The sequence below is a fragment of the Pelophylax lessonae genome (genome assembly GCF_965119305.1).
Source record: "Pelophylax lessonae genome assembly, chromosome: 11".
NCBI lineage: Eukaryota > Metazoa > Chordata > Amphibia > Anura > Ranidae > Pelophylax > Pelophylax lessonae.
The window spans coordinates 14,654,646-14,671,584 of NC_138778.1; the positions used below are offsets into that span (position 1 = coordinate 14,654,646).

The window sequence follows — 16,939 nt, forward strand, 5'->3', positions numbered from 1 at the left end:
GTACAGAAAACAGTAAGAGGCGTATTAAAGTGTTAGGTGCCCGGGATTATCAAACACCCCCCTTTACTTGGACTACTCTGGGAAGAACAATGCAATCCAGACTGCACTATGTGGATATCCTCCTTTTATTCTGCTCTATTGGGTACTAAAACAAGTAAGTTAGAAAATGCTAAACAAAAAGGTGAATACCCCCTTCTGCCGATGTGAATACCCCCTTCTGCCGATGTTGGGAGGAAGGCGGTCAGGAGTTTGAGTAGATTTATGACCAACTTATCTCTGATAAAGACAGGGGGATATACAGGGCTGCCATCAGGGGCACAGGGGATCCTAAGGGGCCCGGCTGCTCAGGCCCCAACCAATGAGACCGAGTTGTTGCTACTGCTGTAGTAACCAACACATGCTAAAGCAGGACAGCTGAGGAGCGAGTCAATGCAGCTAATTTTGGTTGCAGAAGGAAGGCGGAGTGACTCCGCCTCTCCCTGCAGACCGGGTGCTGGTTTGGGAGCCACACAAGTCACAGCTCAGCCGTGTGGAAAAGCTGCACTGCGAGTAGCCTGCAGGACTGCTCAGTCCTCACTGTTGACTGGTCTGGAGACAAGTTGTTAGACATCACAACAGTTAATTGATTGACAATGTTGCTGGGCCTATGCTGTGACTGTCTCTTTGCTGGATTGGGATGTCTCTTTGCTGAATATATGGTGATGGATTGGGCTGTCTTTTACCCTCCCTAGTGTCTACAGCTATTAGAAACCAGGCGCCTTCACACACCCCCTTTTTATTACATTGGGCCGTGTCTCTGCTGGATTGGGATGTCTCTTTACTGAATATATGGTGATGGATTGGGCTGTCTCTCTGCTGGATTGGGATGTCTCTTTACTGAATATATGGTGATGGATTGGGCCGTCTCTTTGCTGGATTGGGATATCTCTTTGCTGAATATATGGTGATGGATTGGGCCGTCTCTTTGCTGGATTGGGATTTCTCTTTGTTGAATATATGGTGATGGATTGGGCTGTCTTTTACCCTCCCTAGTGTCTACAGCTATTAGAAACCAGGCGCCTTCACAAACCCCCTTTTTATTACATTGGGCTGTCTCTTTGCTGGATTGGGATTTCTCTTTGTTGAATATATGGGACTGTATCTTTGCTGGATTGGGCAGTGGGTGGATTCATTGGGATGGCCAGTGAACAGCTCTTGGGAATGTTGGTGGTCAGGCCCAGGGACATTAAAGGAACACTTCTTAATCAGAGTATAAGATCAAGTCAATTAAACTCCTGGGATATTGATCTGGTCAGTTGAGTAGCAGAGGGGGTTGTTAGGTTTCCGTTGCTTTCGTGTTAATTAAATTAACAACAGGTGCACTAGATCAGTGGTCCTCAACCCTGGTCCTCAGGGCCCACTAACAGGCCAGATTTTCAAGATAACTGAAATACATCCCAGGGGATATCATTTGCTGCTCAGTGATTGCAGTACTCTAGTCTGCATCTCCCCAAGGTAATACCTAAAATCTGGCCTGTTAGTGGGCCCTGTAGGCCTGGGTTGAGGACCACTGCTCTAGGAGAGCTGGTCAGGGCTGTAGAAGGTCCTTAACCCATCAGCAGGACCGGTATCTGCTCCTTTGTGCAAGGAGGAACAGGATGAGGACTGCCAGAGCCCTACAAAATGACCTCCAGCAGCCACTGGTGTGAATGTCTCTGACCAAACAATCAGAAACAGACTTCATGAGGGTGGCCTGAGGGTCCGATGTCCTCTAGTGGGCCCTGTGCTCACTGCCCAACATCGTGAAGCTCAACTGGCATTTGCCATTGAACACCAGAATTGGCAGGTCCACCACTGGCACCCTGTGCTTTTCACAGATGAGAGCAGAGTTCACCCTGAGCACATGTGACAGACGTGAAAGGGTCTGGAGAAGCCGTGGAGAACGTTATGCTGCCTGTAACATCGTTCAGTATGACCGGTTTGGTGGTGGGTCAGTGATGGTCTGGGAACGGCTGCCCATGCCAATTTTTCAGAGCCTTGTGCCGTAACCGGCGGTTCCTGCGCATGACGTCACGCGGCTCTGGCCAGTAGCACATACTAGCCCCTTATGCCTTTACTTTGCGGGTAAGAAAAAAAAAAAACAAAAAAAAAAAAACACAGAAAATCATGATAACCTTTCTAACCAACCGCCGGCAGGTTCTCCGGAATCGCCGTGCCTGTCAACGAGAGCGATGCCGGGGGAGCGCACCCGCACCCACTCACCAGAGAGAAAGCTGAGGCGCGGGGCCATTGGCCACGATTGCTGCCGGGCACCCACGATCGCTCCCCATGAAGACAGAACGGCGGTCTGCTGTTGTAAACAAAGCAAACTGTAGTTCTTTCTGCCATCAACATAGAGCCCCTGTGTTCCTCCTATTTGGGATCACATGTCTCTGTGTTAATATTACAAGCCCACCCCCCCCCCCCCATAGTTAGAAAACACCCCCTAAGCTTACACCAAACCCTTTGATAGCCCCTGGCTTAACCCCTTCCCTGCCAGTGTCATTATTACAGTAACAGTGCATATTTCTAGCACTGATTACTGTAGTAATGTCACTGGTCCCCCCAAAAGTGAAAAAATGTCAGTTAGGAGTCCGATCTGTCCGCCGCAATGTCGCAGCCCCGCAAGAAAAAAAAAAAAAAAAAAACCGAGATCGCCGCCATTACTAGTAAAAAAATAAATGACAAATCTTTCCCCTAGTTTGTAGACGTGATAACTTTTGTGCAAACCAATGAAAATACGCTTATTGTAAATTTTTTTTTTACCAAAAATATGTAGCAGAATACAAATTGGCCTAAAATTATAAAAAAAAAAAAAAATGTCAAATGTTTATTTTTCAGAATTGTGGCTCTTTTTTTTTTTTGTTTATAGTGGAGAAAAAAAAAAAAAAAAAAAGACAAATTTTATTTGGGCACAGTGTCGCAAATGTGTGTATATATATATATATATATATATATATATATATATATATATATATATATATATTATTTATATATATATTATTTATATATATATTATATATATATATATTATATATATATATATATATATATATATATATATATATATATATATATATATATACACATACATACATACACCAAATATATCTAGAAGAATACACATTTTTTTTTTTTTTTTATTGGATATGTTTTTATAGTTGAAAGTAAGATATAACTTTAAGTTTATAGCGCAGTGATGATTAAATACCACCAAAAGAAAGCTCTTTTGTTGTGGGGAAAAAACAATTAAAATTTCATATGGGTACAGCGTTGCACGACCGCGCAATTGTCAGTTAAAATAACGCAGTGCCAAACCACAAAAAATGGCCTGGTCATTAAGGGGGAAAATCTTCCAGTTAAGAAGTTAAAGAGGTTGTAAACTCAATTTTTTTTTTTTCTTTTTCACCCTGAAAGAGAAACACATAATGAGCTAGTATGCACTGCATACTAGCTCATTATGCAATACTTACCTTAGAACGAGCCCCCGCTGTGCCGCCCGCTCACCTCTATGACGGGAGACATGTCCAGTCGCCCGTCTTCCGGGATCGCGGCATTCGGCCATCTGATTGGCCGGAGCAGCGGTGACGTCACTCCTGCGCACATGCGTGCGGGAGCCGACGGTCACGGTACGGGGCTTTGAAGGAACGGCACCAGCGGCCGTTCCTTCAGAGCGCATGCGCCAGTGACGTCACTGGCTGCATGTAAGGTAAATATCTCCTAAACAGTACATGTTTAGGAGATATTTACAGTACCTATAGGTAAGCCTTATCATAGGCTTACCTATAGGTACAACTTGTAGAGGAGGGTTTACTTCCTCTTTAAGAAGTTCGGTAGCAGCTGCTGTATGGTGCCTCTCTCACCCCTTACAATAAAACATACGTACACTGGAAGTCCAATCTCCTTCGCTTTGGTAACCAGGAAATGTCCTTTTCTGTCATTAACCTTACAGAGAAGAAGAGAATAAAACAATGAGACATGCCGAATACAAACTATTTGGGCGATGGTAATATTGTGAAGACGCACATTGAAACAGAATGCTCACCTTACAGACAAAAGATATGACACACAGCGGGCCTCTGTCAGCCGTTCTCCTTCGGTGGTCTACAACAAAATGGAGGGGAGACCAATTTAGAGACCAGCATATAATCAGGACCGGATATCCCTCAATCCCAAAAAACTGGATTTTTGTCTTACTGTAAAAATCCTTTTTTCTCTCTGATGTTCATTGATGGACACAGCTTAGTGTCCCACTCCTAGGAAGAGCAGTATAACCCATCTGTCATATGAAGATATGAAGCTGTGTCCGCCAATGAACGGAAGAGAAAGCAGCTTTTCATTTTGAGCCTCTAATATAATGAACAAATGATACGATACATCCTGCACTAATACAGAACTCTCTGAGACATTACTATGGAAATCTTCCTTCATGGTTACAGAAACTTGAAAAAGGGAAACTTTTTATAGTGAAATACTGTATAAAGAGGTTTGTTTTCTAATGTTATGCTTCAAAACTGTACCTTTGACCAGCTCCATCATAAATACATATACACTGGATGAAAATACTGCTCTAACGCATAAAAAAAAATAAAAAATAAATAAAAATTTAGAAAAAAAAAAAAAATATATACTTTTTATTATTTATATAAAAATGTATATTGATATTACATTTATAAAACATGAAATAACAGTATAGTGTGTTTCTGTGTTACAGAGCTCAAGGACTTATTCTGGCTTAGGGTTTAAACTAGGGATCGGCGGATATCGGTTTTTTTATTGCCGATACCGATTATTTTGGCCATTGAAATTTTTTTTCTTCTTCTTCTTCTTGACAGGTACTCTTGTGGAGGATCTGGGGGTCCAAAAGACCCCAAACCCCTCCTCTGCACTTATGCCCCGGAAGATTTTACCCCCTTCCTGACCAGGGCCTATTTTGCGATTCGGCACTGCGTGACTTTAACAGACAATTGCGCGGTCGTGCGACGCTGTACCTAAACGAATTTGACGTCCTTTTTTTCCCCATAAAAACAGAGCTTTCTTTTGGTGGTATTTGATCACCTGTGCGATTTTTTGATCATGCGCTTTAAACAAAAAAAGAGCGACAATTTTGCAAAAATAACAATATTTTCACATTTTTTTATATGAAATTCCCCCAAAAAAAGCCCTTCCCTCCCCTTCTCTGCTCTGCTCCCAGCTCTTCCCTCCCCTTCTCTGCTCTGCTCCCAGCTCTTCCCTCCCCTCCCCTTCTCTGCTCCCAGCCCTTCCCTCCCCTTCTCTGCTCCCAGCCCTTCCCTCCCCTTCTCTGCTCTGCTCCCAGCTCTTCCCTCCCCTTCTCTGCTCTGCTCTGCTCCCAGCCCTTCCCTCCCCTTCTCTGCTCTGCTCCCAGCTCTTCCCTCCCCTTCTCTGCTCCCAGCCCTTCCCTCCCCTTCTCTGCTCTGCTCCCAGCTCTTCCCTCCCCTTCTCTGCTCCCAGCCCTTCCCTCCCCTTCTCTGCTCCCAGCCCTTCCCTCCCCTTCTCTGCTCCCAGCCCTTCCCTCCCCTTCTCTGCTCTGCTCCCAGCTCTTGCCTCCCCTTCTCTGCTCTGCTCCCAGCTCTTGCCTCCCCTTCTCTGCTCTGCTCCCAGCTCTTGCCTCCCCTTCTCTGCTCTGCTCCCAGCTCTTGCCTCCCCTTCTCTGCTCTGCTCCCAGCTCTTGCCTCCCCTTCTCTGCTCTGCTCCCAGCCCTTCCCTCCCCTTCTCTGCTCTGCTCCCAGCTCTTCCCTCCCCTTCTCTGCTCTGCTTCCAGCCCTTCCCTCCCCTTCTCTGCTCCCAGCCCTTCCCTCCCCTTCTCTGCTCCCGGCCCTTCCCTCCCCTTCTCTGCTCCCGGCCCTTCCCAGCCCTTCCCTGCTCTGCTCCCGACCCTTCCCTCCCCTTCTCTGCTCCCGGCCCTTCCCTCCCCTTCTCTGCTCCCGGCCCTTCCCTCCCCTTCTCTGCTCCCGGCCCTCCCCTCCCCTTCTCTGCTCCCGGCCCTCCCCTCCCCTTCTCTGCTCCCGGTTTCAAGTATCCCCAAGTGGGTCTGATGCCATTAATCTAACAATCACCCAACAATTACCTGCAGGAGAAAACAAGCACAATCTAGAAGATTTTTTTATATTTTTTTTTTTTTTAGTCTCCCCCCCAAAAAAAAAAAACACCACACCGGAGTGGCCCCTAGCCATTTTTCCCCCCCTCTACAAGAGAGCACGACATCTCCCCACAATACCTGTAGATTTTCTTCCATCCCTCCGACCTCCAGTCTCAGCTGAGGGACTCAGGTCCAGAGGTTGAGGCGACAATTCTTTTCCAGTTCCATTACCTACATAAGCAAGTTTAGAACATTTAGTTGCCATTTTCAGTGGATTAAAAAGGGAGTAAAGCCTCGTACACACTCAACGATTATTGGCCGACCGATTGGTCGACTTTTGTCCAGTGTTGTTGTGTTGGTTGAAATGTGCTCTAGGACTGCACCCGAATTTTCTCGGCCAACAACAACCAAGCATCATACTAACAAGCCGACAATCGGCCAATCGGACGTTGGCCGAAAATTCACGGCCAACAATCGCTGCGTGTGTACGAGGCTTTACATTCTCAGTATTGGCAACTGCATAACACAGCAGGAAGGGGGGGGGGGGTAATCAGAACTAGGAAGGATCCGCCACTTACTGAAGATTGGTACTTGGTGGACTGTCATCGTCTCGTCTTTGTACATCGGATCAGTGTAGGAATGCACCTCTGTAGGAGACATGAAATCATTTTATTGCATACAAAAGCAACAATTTAACCACTTGACCTCCGGAAGATTTATCCTCCCCCCACCTTTCATGACCAGGCCACATTTTGCAATGCGGCACTGCGTTACTTTAATTGACAATTGTGCGGTCGTGCAACGCTGTACCCATATGAAATTTTAATTGTTTTTTTCCCCACAACAAAAGAGCTTTCTTTTGGTGGTATTTAATCATCACTGCGCTATAAACTTAAAGTTATATCTTACTTTCAACTATAAAAACACATCCAATAAAAAAAAAAAAAAAAAAAAAATTCTTTATAAAAGTTAGGCAAATGTATTCTTCTAGATATATTTGGTGTGTATATATATATATATATATATATATATATATATATATATACATTATATATATACACACACACACACACACACACATACATACATCTGGCCTGTTAGTGGGCCCCGAGGTCCACTGCTGTATAGCACTAAGACCAATCACGCTTGTAGGCCTTCCAGGCCAGAAACTGGGTTCCCCTGTACAGCTCCTGATATGAGGTGAAGGCTAGACTCTTCCTCACCTTGTTCCACTCCTCAGGGTTAGTGGCCAAGGTATGCAAGAAAGGAAATGCTCCAATAGTGTAGCAGGTTTATAAAAAGTTTATTTCCCACATAGGGGTAAAATCATATCACAGTGCCTCAAATGACAGGCAACCGCTGATATGCAGAGTGGAGTGTTGCGGCTTGCGTTCCAAAAGTGCGCGGTTACGTCACGCCGTGCATTCCAGACCTAACGCGTTTCGTCACTTCCTGTGAAGTTTTATCAAAGGCTACAAAGAAAACAAAGAAAGGCTTACCAATTTTGAGACCGTCTAGGGGTCCACAGTAGGTCTTGATAGCCTGTAGGAGTTTATCCTGTGAGGAGAAAAAGAAAGAAAGGAAAGAAAGAAAAGAAAGAAAAGAAAAGAAAAGAAAGAAAAGAAAGAAAAGAAAGGAAAGAAAGGAAAGAAAGGAAAGAAAGGAAAGAAAGGAAAGAAAAAAGGAAAAAGGAAAGAAAGAAAGAAAAAAGGAAAAAGGAAAGAAAGAAAGAGAAAGAAAGAGAAAGAAAGAGAAAGAAAGAGAAAGAAAGAGAAAGAAAGAGAAAGAAAGAGAAAGAAAGAGAAAGAAAGAGAAAGAAAGAGAAAGAAGGAAAAAGAAGGAAAAAGAAGGAAAAAGAAGGAAAAAGAAAGAAAAAGAAAGAAAAAGAAAGAAAGAAAGAAAGAAAGAAAGAAAAAGAAAGAAAGAGAAAGAAAGAAAGAAAGAAAGAAAGAAAGAAAGAAAGAAAGAAAGAAAGAAAGAAAGAAAGAAAGAAAGAAAGAAAGAAAGAAAGAAAGAAAGAAAGAAGGAAAAAGAAAGAAAGAAAGAAGGAAAAAGAAAGAAAGAAAGAAAAAGAGAAAGAAAGAAAGAAGGAAAAAGAAAGAAAGAAAGATTACTGATCGCACTTAAATCCAACAATCCAATCTAACACAGGCTTAAGTCCCCTTTCACACGAGTGGTTAGATTTCAGCTTTTAGCTATGGATAGAGGAAGTTATTTACCGCAGCTAAATGCAGACCATGCATCCCTATGGCCCTTTCACACACTGCGTTTAGGAACATTTTTATAACATACAGTTTTGTGCATTTAAAACGGAGTTCCACCCAAAAGTGGAACTTCCGTTTTAGGTAGTAATAACCCCCTGACATGCCCCATTTGGAATGTCATTTTTTTTTGGGGGGGGGGGGGGGGGGGGAAATGAGCGGGTACCTAGTTTTGACAGGTACCCGCTCCCACTTCCGCCGCAGGGCCCTGAACGGAAGTTCTCCTCTCCCCTCCCTCCCTGCAATCTTCTGGGAAATGTCAGAGGTCCCAGAAGATTGCCGGCCAATCAGGACGCGCAGCGCAACTCACGCATGCGCAGTGCGTACCCGGCTGTGAAGCTGCAAACTGTCACAGCCGGGTGCCCACACCAGTGATGCCGGCGCCGCCGAGACCAGAGGGAAGAGGATCGAGGCTTCGGGCGGCCGCATCGCTGAGCCGTGGGACAGGTGAGTGAACAGGCTGGAACTCCGCTTTAAGAAAAAAAAGTAGATAGCGTCCAGGAGTGATGTACGGCACCTATCTGTACAAATCGTATTTATGCTGCTCGGGACATTCCATGAAATACAGGAACATGACTCTACCCTTGTGTGTGGGTGTCTGTGCGTTCCCGAGGCCTCGTAGGGAGTTGGGCCAGCCATCCGGTTCTGAAGTCCCTAACAAGCTAAGTGTTCCCCGACTGGTGCCCATGCCAAGTGAGCGAAACCCATTTTCACAATCCAGCAGGGATCCTGGGCACAGGGCTCGAAAGCTATTGGAGATCACTGAAGTAGCGGTGCTTATTACAGCGATTTCCAGCTTCCACAAGTCTGGCACATACATACTTACATTGGTCCAAGCTGGACAAAGAAAAAAAATAAAGAAAATGTCAAAACGGTCATACCTGAACTGCAGGTTTAGGGTTGTTATACTCTCTGCAGTGTTTTATGGCACAATAATGTACCGTATATACTCCAGTATAAGCTGACTTTTTCAGCATGTTTTTTTATGCTGAAAAAGTCCCCCTTGGCTTATACTTGAGTCACGGTCTCACTTACCTTTTCCCCGGTCAGCGCGCATGCCCCGCCGCCGCTCGGGAAAGCCCATACACGTTTGGGTATTCCTGGGCAGACGCCGCATGCGCAGTGACGTGTTGGCGCCGGGTGGCACCATTTTTAAATGTAAGGCGGAAAGGTAAGGGAGACTCCTCTGCACGCATGCCTGGGCCGTCTACTGCGCCAAGCCTGGGCCGTCTACTGCGCCAAGCCTGGGCCGTCTACTGCGCCAAGCCTGGGCCGTCTACTGCGCCAAGCCTGGGCCGTCTACTGCGCCATGCCTGGGCCGTCTACTGCGCCATGCCTGGGCCGTCTACTGCGCCATGCCTGGGCCGTCTACTGCGCCATGCCTGGGCCGTCTACTGCGCCATGCCTGGGCCGTCTACTGCGCCATGCCTGGGCCGTCTACTGCGCCATGCCTGAGCCGTCTACTGCGCCATGCCTGAGCCGCCTACTGCGCCATGCCTGAGCCGCCTACTGCGCCATGCCTGAGCCGCCTACTGCGCCATGCCTGAGCCGCCTACTGCGCCATGCCTGAGCCGCCTACTGCGCCATGCCTGGGCCGCCTACTGCGCCATGCCTGGGCCGCCTACTGCGCCATGCCTGGGCCGCCTACTGCGCCATGCCTGGGCCGCCTACTGCGCCATGCCTGGGCCGCCTACTGCGCCATGCCTGAGCCGCCTACTGCGCCATGCCTGAGCCGCCTACTGCGCCATGCCTGAGCCGTCTACTGCGCCATGCCTGAGCCGTCTACTGCGCCATGCCTGAGCCGTCTACTGCGCCATGCCTGAGCCGTCTACTTCCCCAATGTCCGCAGCCCCCGTTTTGGGTCTTGTGGTGGTCCAGTTGGGTCCGGTATCTGCTGCGTTTACCACCCTAGGCTTATACTCGAGTCAATACGTTTTCCCATTTTTTTGTGGTAAAATTAGGTGCCACGGCTTATATTCGGGTCGGCTTATACTCAATTATATATGGTACTAATAATGTAAAAATAAAATGTAGACATTTTACCAACTGAGGAGGCCCGGCCACCACACAAGATGGAAGTCCTACGTCCCTTAACGTCAACAGCATACCTACAGCGGGGACAAAAGAAAAACTGTAGATGAGGCAGATTATAAGTGAAACCCTGGGCAAAAATGACACAAATGATGCAGCCTGTCACTGGCATTTAACCACCTGCTGGCTGCCCTATAGCAGATATACTGCTGGCAGCGGCGCATGCGCTCTGAAGGTCCGGGTGTATCAAGAATTGAACTTGTAAACAACAAGTGTCAGAAATAGGCCTGGTCCTAACCACTTACCGACCGCCCACCGCAGATGTACCTCATCACTTTGACGCTAAATACCGGGGTTTTGGCAGCAGATGGCTGCCATAACCCCGGTATTTTTAAAAACGGCGGGCGATCAGCTTTCAGGTAACGGTGGTCCCAGCGGCAGATTCGTTGCGGGATCACCCTTACAGTGCGGCGGAAGAGGTGCCCCCCCTCCATTTACCGGACCCGCAGCGGGGAAAACGATCCGGTCCCGAATCCTCTTAGACAGGAAGTCGAGTGAGGGCAAGATGGCCCTCACTCGACTCTATAGTCTTGGAGGACCGGAGCGATGTCAAACATCGTTACCTAGCAACAGGCTCAATGAGCCGATTTTTTTTTTTTTTTTTTAAACATTTTTTTTTTCTTTTTTAGTGTACTTGTGAGATCTGAGGACTTTTTGACCCCCGATCTCACAATAAAGAGGACCTGTCATGGCTATTTCTATTACAAGGAATGTTTAAATTCCTTGTAATATGAATAAAATTTTTTATTTTTTTTTTAAAAACTGTTTGAAAATCAAAAATAATAAAAATAAATAGGGGGAAAAAAAAAAATTAAAGCGCCCTGTCCCCGTTAGCTCGCACGCAGAAGCGAACGCATACGCAAGTCCCGCCCAAAGAAGGCCTGTCACGCTTATTTCTATTACAAGGGAGGTTTACATTACTTTGGAATAGTAATTATTAGGAATAAAAGTGATCAATTTTTTTTTTTTTTAAAAAGACAGTGTAAAAAGGAAAATAAAAATAAAAAAGTAAAGCGCCCCGTCCCTCCGAGCTCGCGAACGCATACGCAAGTCCCGCCCACATATGGAAACAGTGTTCAAACCACACATGTGAGGTATCGCCGCGATCGTTAAAGCGAGAGCAATAAATTTGAGCCATAAACCTCCTCTGTAACTCTAAGCTGGTAACCTGTAAATTTTTTTATTTTTTTCCCTATAGAAATTTTTAAAGTGTCGCCTATGGGGATTTTTAAGTACAAAAATTTGTCGCCATTCCGCGAGCAATTTTGAAGCATGACATGTTGGGTATCTATTTACTCGACATAACATTATATTTCACATGATGGAAAAAAAAATTGGGCTAACTTTACTGCTTTCTTATTTTTTAATCCAAAAAAAAAAAAATTGCGTTTGGAAGATCGCAAATACGGTGTGATAAAAAATATTGCAACGATCTCCATTTTATTCTATAGGATCTCTGCCCGATGGGTTTAAAATGAAAGGGGGCTGGGTAATGGGTCTGAAGGATCCCATGTTGGGCGGTGATCCGTCCTGAGCGGTCCAATAGGAGGACTGCGTGAGGAATAAACGCAGGATACGCTATACGGCCTATATTATGGATTGCAAAGCGATGACGCGGGTCACAAATACAAACTGCGCTCTGACTCTGTACATTGGATACGATGGCAGAAAATCTTCATTGCCGATCACATGACTTGCCTGATAAACCTCCCACATTGGCCCAGTTCATCCGCGTCACAAACAAGGTGTTCAGATGGGACAACTTCAGCCTGCGATTGGAAGACACAGAGAGCGTTATATTCTTCATCATCACATGAGCAACCAATCAGAAGGAGGAATGAACCTTACTTGTTCTCATGCATCAGCCTCTGCGTCCCTTCTCCACAATTAAAGAGATATCTGCAAGAGAGGAAACACAGGAAGGTGAGTGACCGATGACATCACTGTCCTCATCTGTAGTCATCTGTGTGACCCCCCCCCCCCCCCCCCATGTGACTCCAGAATCAACCTGAAACCCTGAACAGCGTTCCCAGAACGTCAGCCATCGCCATGGAGATGCAGACTGCTCCTATCCCTAGTGTTCTCCTCACATTATAACACCCCCCCCCCCCCCGGGCCACAGACTGAGCCCCCCCCCCCCGGTACCTGGATACACATTGTGAAATTAGGGGGCCCCTCTTGACCCCAGCACCCCTTCCCCTGTGTGTCTCCTCCTGACCCCAGCACCCCTCCCCCCATGTGTGTCCCCTCCTGACCCCAGCACCCCTCCCCCCCTTGTGACCTCCTCTGACCCCCAGTACCCCTCCCCTGTGTGGCCCCTCCTGACCCCCAGCACCCCTCCCCCTGTGTGGCCCCTCCTGACCCCAGCACCCCTCCCCCTGTGTGTCTCCTCCTGACCCCAGCACCCCTCCCCCCATGTGTGTCCCCTCCTGACCCCAGCACCCCTCCCCCCATGTGTGTCCCCTCCTGACCCCAGCACCCCTCCCCCCCTTGTGACCTCCTCTGACCCCAGCACCCCTCCCCCTGTGTGTCTCCTCCTGACCCCAGCACCCCTCCCCCCCTTGTGACCTCCTCCGACCCCAGCACCCCTCCCCCTGTGTGTCTCCTCCTGACCCCAGCACCCCTCCCCCTGTGTGTCTCCTCCTGACCCCAGCACCCCTCCCCCTGTGTGTCTCCTCCTGACCCCAGCACCCCTCCCCGTGTGTCTCCTCCTGACCCCAGCACCCCTCCCCCTGTGTGTCTCCTCCTGACCCCAGCACCCCTCCCCCTGTGTCTCCTCCTGACCCCAGCACCCCTCCCCCCCTTGTGACCTCCTCTGACCCCCAGCACCCCTCCCCCTGTGTGTCTCCTCCTGACCCCAGCACCCCTCCCCCTGTGTCTCCTCCTGACCCCAGCACCCCTCCCCCTGTGTCTCCTCCTGACCCCAGCACCCCTCCCCCTGTGTGTGTCTCCTCCTGACCCCAGCACCCCTCCCCCTGTGTGTGTCTCCTCCTGACCCCAGCACCCCTCCCCCTGTGTCTCCTCCTGACCCCAGCACCCCTCCCCCTGTGTCTCCTCCTGACCCCAGCACCCCTCCCCCTCAGACACCTGTTATGCTCGGAGAAGAGGTAGAGGGAGGCCCCGCTGTCCCGGCTCCCGGCGGCCACCGCCTGCACATAGAAGGTGTGAGGCCCCAGGGTTCCGGTGTGGCTCTGCTTCTCCTTATTCTTGATGTGTCGCAGGGTCTCCCGGGGAGGTTTCATCTTTCGGACGCTGAAGGCCCGAGCCTCGGCCTGGGACATGATGACAGGCCGGTACAAGCGCCTCCACAGCAGGCCAGAGAGCCCCATACACACCGGAGACTCTTGCAGGTCACCGGAACACGTGCTTACTCGCCGTCCAATCAGGATCCGGCACCCAGCATGCCCGCAGCACCGCCAGCCAATCAGTTCCCGGGCCTTCCGTGCGACTGACAGGCATCTCACCAATCAGAGCCCAGCTTCCTGACTGGCAGCCAATGGGAGTGCGGCGATCCGGGGGCCTAGCAACAATCGTCCAATCAGACTTCAGTCTTTGGCACTTTCAACCCATCACTACTCGCTTCCTCTACTAATGCTCCGCCCCTGGTTTCCTGGTATCTGAAGGAATGCTGGGACTTGTAGTTCTCTGAAATCTTGGGCAATGCTGGGACTTGTAGTTCTCTGCTATCTGGGGGGAATTCTGGGACTTTTAGTTCTCTGGGGGAATGCTGGGATTTGTAGTTCTCTGGTATGTGGGGGATTGCTGGGACTTGTAGTTCTCTGGTATCTGGGGGATTGCTGGGACTTGTAGTTCTCTGGTATGTGGGGAATTGCTGGGACTTGTAGTTCTCTGGTATCTGGGGGATTGCTGGGACTTGTAGTTCTCTGGTATATTGGGGGATTGCTGGGACTTGTAGTTCTCTGGTATGTGGGGGATTGCTGGGACTTGTAGTTCTCTGGTATGTGGGGGATTGCTGGGACTTGTAGTTCTCTGAAATCTTGGGCAATGCTGGGACTTGTAGTTCTCTGCTATCTGGGGGGAATTCTGGGACTTTTAGTTCTCTGGGGGAATGCTGGGATTTGTAGTTCTCTGGTATGTGGGGAATTGCTGGGACTTGTAGTTCTCTGGTATATTGGGGGATTGCTGGGACTTGTAGTTCTCTGGTATGTGGGGGATTGCTGGGACTTGTAGTTCTCTGGTATCTGGGGGATTGCTGGGACTTGTAGTTCTCTGGTATATTGGGGGATTGCTGGGACTTGTAGTTCTCTGGTATATTGGGGGACTGGGGGAAATATAATAAAAAATCTGCCGTAGTGTAAAACGTACCAGATTTTAATTTTGTATATAAAATTACACTTACAGCAATGTAGTAGACATCAGCATTAAAATTAGCCAGCGGGCTACAACAAATTTGCCCATCCTTCTGGGATTCATGGAGCACGGTGACGCCAGCAGGTCGTTAACCCGACACGTTTCGTCACAAATTACGTCGTCCTGGGGCCCCAAGTGCTGAGGACCTTTCGAGGTCTATTTATCTGGTAAGCAGGTTATCCTGTTTGTGGTGGAGGATTTCACTTTCGATGGTGGTGGAATATTTAATTTATGAGGAGGAATTGAGTTTTACATTGTGTTGGACACTTTTATGTAATATGTGCACTGGACTCACATTAGTGCAGATAGACTGTCTTTATTATAAATATTTATAGCTAATGTTGTTGTCGTCATTTCACATTATCGGTTTTCACGCAGCGCAACTTTTTTTTTTTTTTTGGTTAATACAGAACATCACATGACAATTATAAAAAATCAATGGCTTTGACTCATGCCATTCATTGTGTACAATTGTGTTGCTATCTGTGATTGGTCACAGTGATCACATGGTACAGACAGGGCCAGTCACAGCCCACTTGTACCATGTAATTAGATGTGACCACAGTTAATCACAACAAAATACACTGAATCGGTTTCATTCTGTAAAAAAATGTTACTTATACCAGTGAATCTCAAGTATAAAAAAAAAAAAAAATCGTAATCACTTCCCCCGAGTAGTACAGTGATACAATGTAGTAATATGGTACACCGTACTGCTCTGGAAAAAAGAGATAATAAAAAAACAAAAAACATATTTTTTTTTCATACGGTTACCAGTCCGTGTCCCTGATCACCACCACACCAGTTCTTAAACCCAGTACCGCACTGGTGACAGTATGTATAAAAGATTGTTTAAAACTTTTTTTTTTGATTTGTTTTTTTGTTTTTTTTTATTCATTTTTCAAAAAAGTGAGACAAAAAATGACTTTAAAAAAACTTGCCATTGCCTCTTGCGAAATACCTTGGGCTGTGTACTTTCCAAAAAGGGGCAATTTGGGGGGATATCTGTACTGACTTGGCATTTTCGGGCCTCAAGAATCAAGATAGGACTTTCCTACAGGCTAAATAATAAACACAAATCTGGGTTATTTTCACCAAAATTTATGAAGAAAGATAATTTATTTGCAAAATTTTATAACAGAAACTAAGAAAAACACTTTTTTTCTCAACATTTTTTTTCTAGCAAAAAAAAAAAAAAATAGCTCTGATTAAAGCTTTATTTGTGTAAAAAAAAAAAAAAAAATACCTTGGGCTGTGTACTTTCCAAAAAGGGGTAATTTGGGGGATATCTGTACTGACTTGGCATTTTCAGGCCTCAAGAATCAAGATAGGACCTCAGTACATCAGGATTGATGGATTTTTCAGATATTTATACCATAGTTTGAGGACTTTTTTACAGGCTAAATAAAAAAACACACAATTTTGGATTATTTTCACCAAAAGAAAGATTATTTATTTGCAAAGTTTTATAACAGAAACTTTTTTTGGACGCTGCTTCTGATGACGTCACACTGACGAAACGCGTAGAGCATAACCACATCATTTCCGCTTTTGGTTGGAACGCATAGCATTCCGGAAGTCTTCCGATTTACGAGGAAGTTGCGGTTCCTAATACACGCATGCCCGTTTTACCTGCTGCTGTGATGGGAGTACCCTTTTTTAACTTTAATAAAGCAAATATATTTTACAATACTTCACTGTATGAGGCATTTTTCCTTATATATGATCTGGATTCACCCTCAAATATACTTTGGATGCTGATGTTTACCAATCCCATTGAGTGTATTACATTACCCTTGAGAGATGATCTGACTGGAAGACTACAGCTATTGGTACCAGGGTCCAGGATCCCTACTGTGTAGGAGTGAATCCCAGTATTAAATGCACGCTCGTCACCCCTGTAGGGATACATAGCTCTGGTAAGTGCGGGCTGAATTGTGAGGGGAGCACAAGATTCCTCACCCGCACATCCACTTCGGATCACCTCAAAGGACTACCCTATTCAAGTTTTGGACTTTGCACCAAATACCACTATATGGACTTTTATGTATTTATTACCAACCCAGTCACTTTGTTAATACCTATCACCAACCTCTCT

General features: G+C 46.8%; 1 protein-coding gene across 1 annotated transcript in view; it reads right to left on the reverse strand.

Annotated features, from left to right (window-relative positions):
- Positions 1-13,836, reverse strand: part of ELAC2 (elaC ribonuclease Z 2) — a 46,803-nt gene extending 32,967 nt beyond the window's left edge. The window contains exons 1-9 of the mRNA XM_082271233.1: positions 13,558-13,836; positions 12,319-12,369; positions 12,169-12,239; positions 10,423-10,487; positions 7,618-7,675; positions 6,697-6,765; positions 6,257-6,349; positions 4,064-4,122; positions 3,905-3,963 (exon numbers count right to left, since the gene is read on the reverse strand). Of these exons, the coding sequence (XP_082127359.1) occupies positions 3,905-3,963; positions 4,064-4,122; positions 6,257-6,349; positions 6,697-6,765; positions 7,618-7,675; positions 10,423-10,487; positions 12,169-12,239; positions 12,319-12,369; positions 13,558-13,799 (767 nt within the window). The 5' untranslated portion in view covers positions 13,800-13,836. The remainder of the gene's footprint in view (positions 1-3,904; positions 3,964-4,063; positions 4,123-6,256; positions 6,350-6,696; positions 6,766-7,617; positions 7,676-10,422; positions 10,488-12,168; positions 12,240-12,318; positions 12,370-13,557) is intronic.
- Between the last annotated feature and the right edge of the window lie 3,103 nt (positions 13,837-16,939).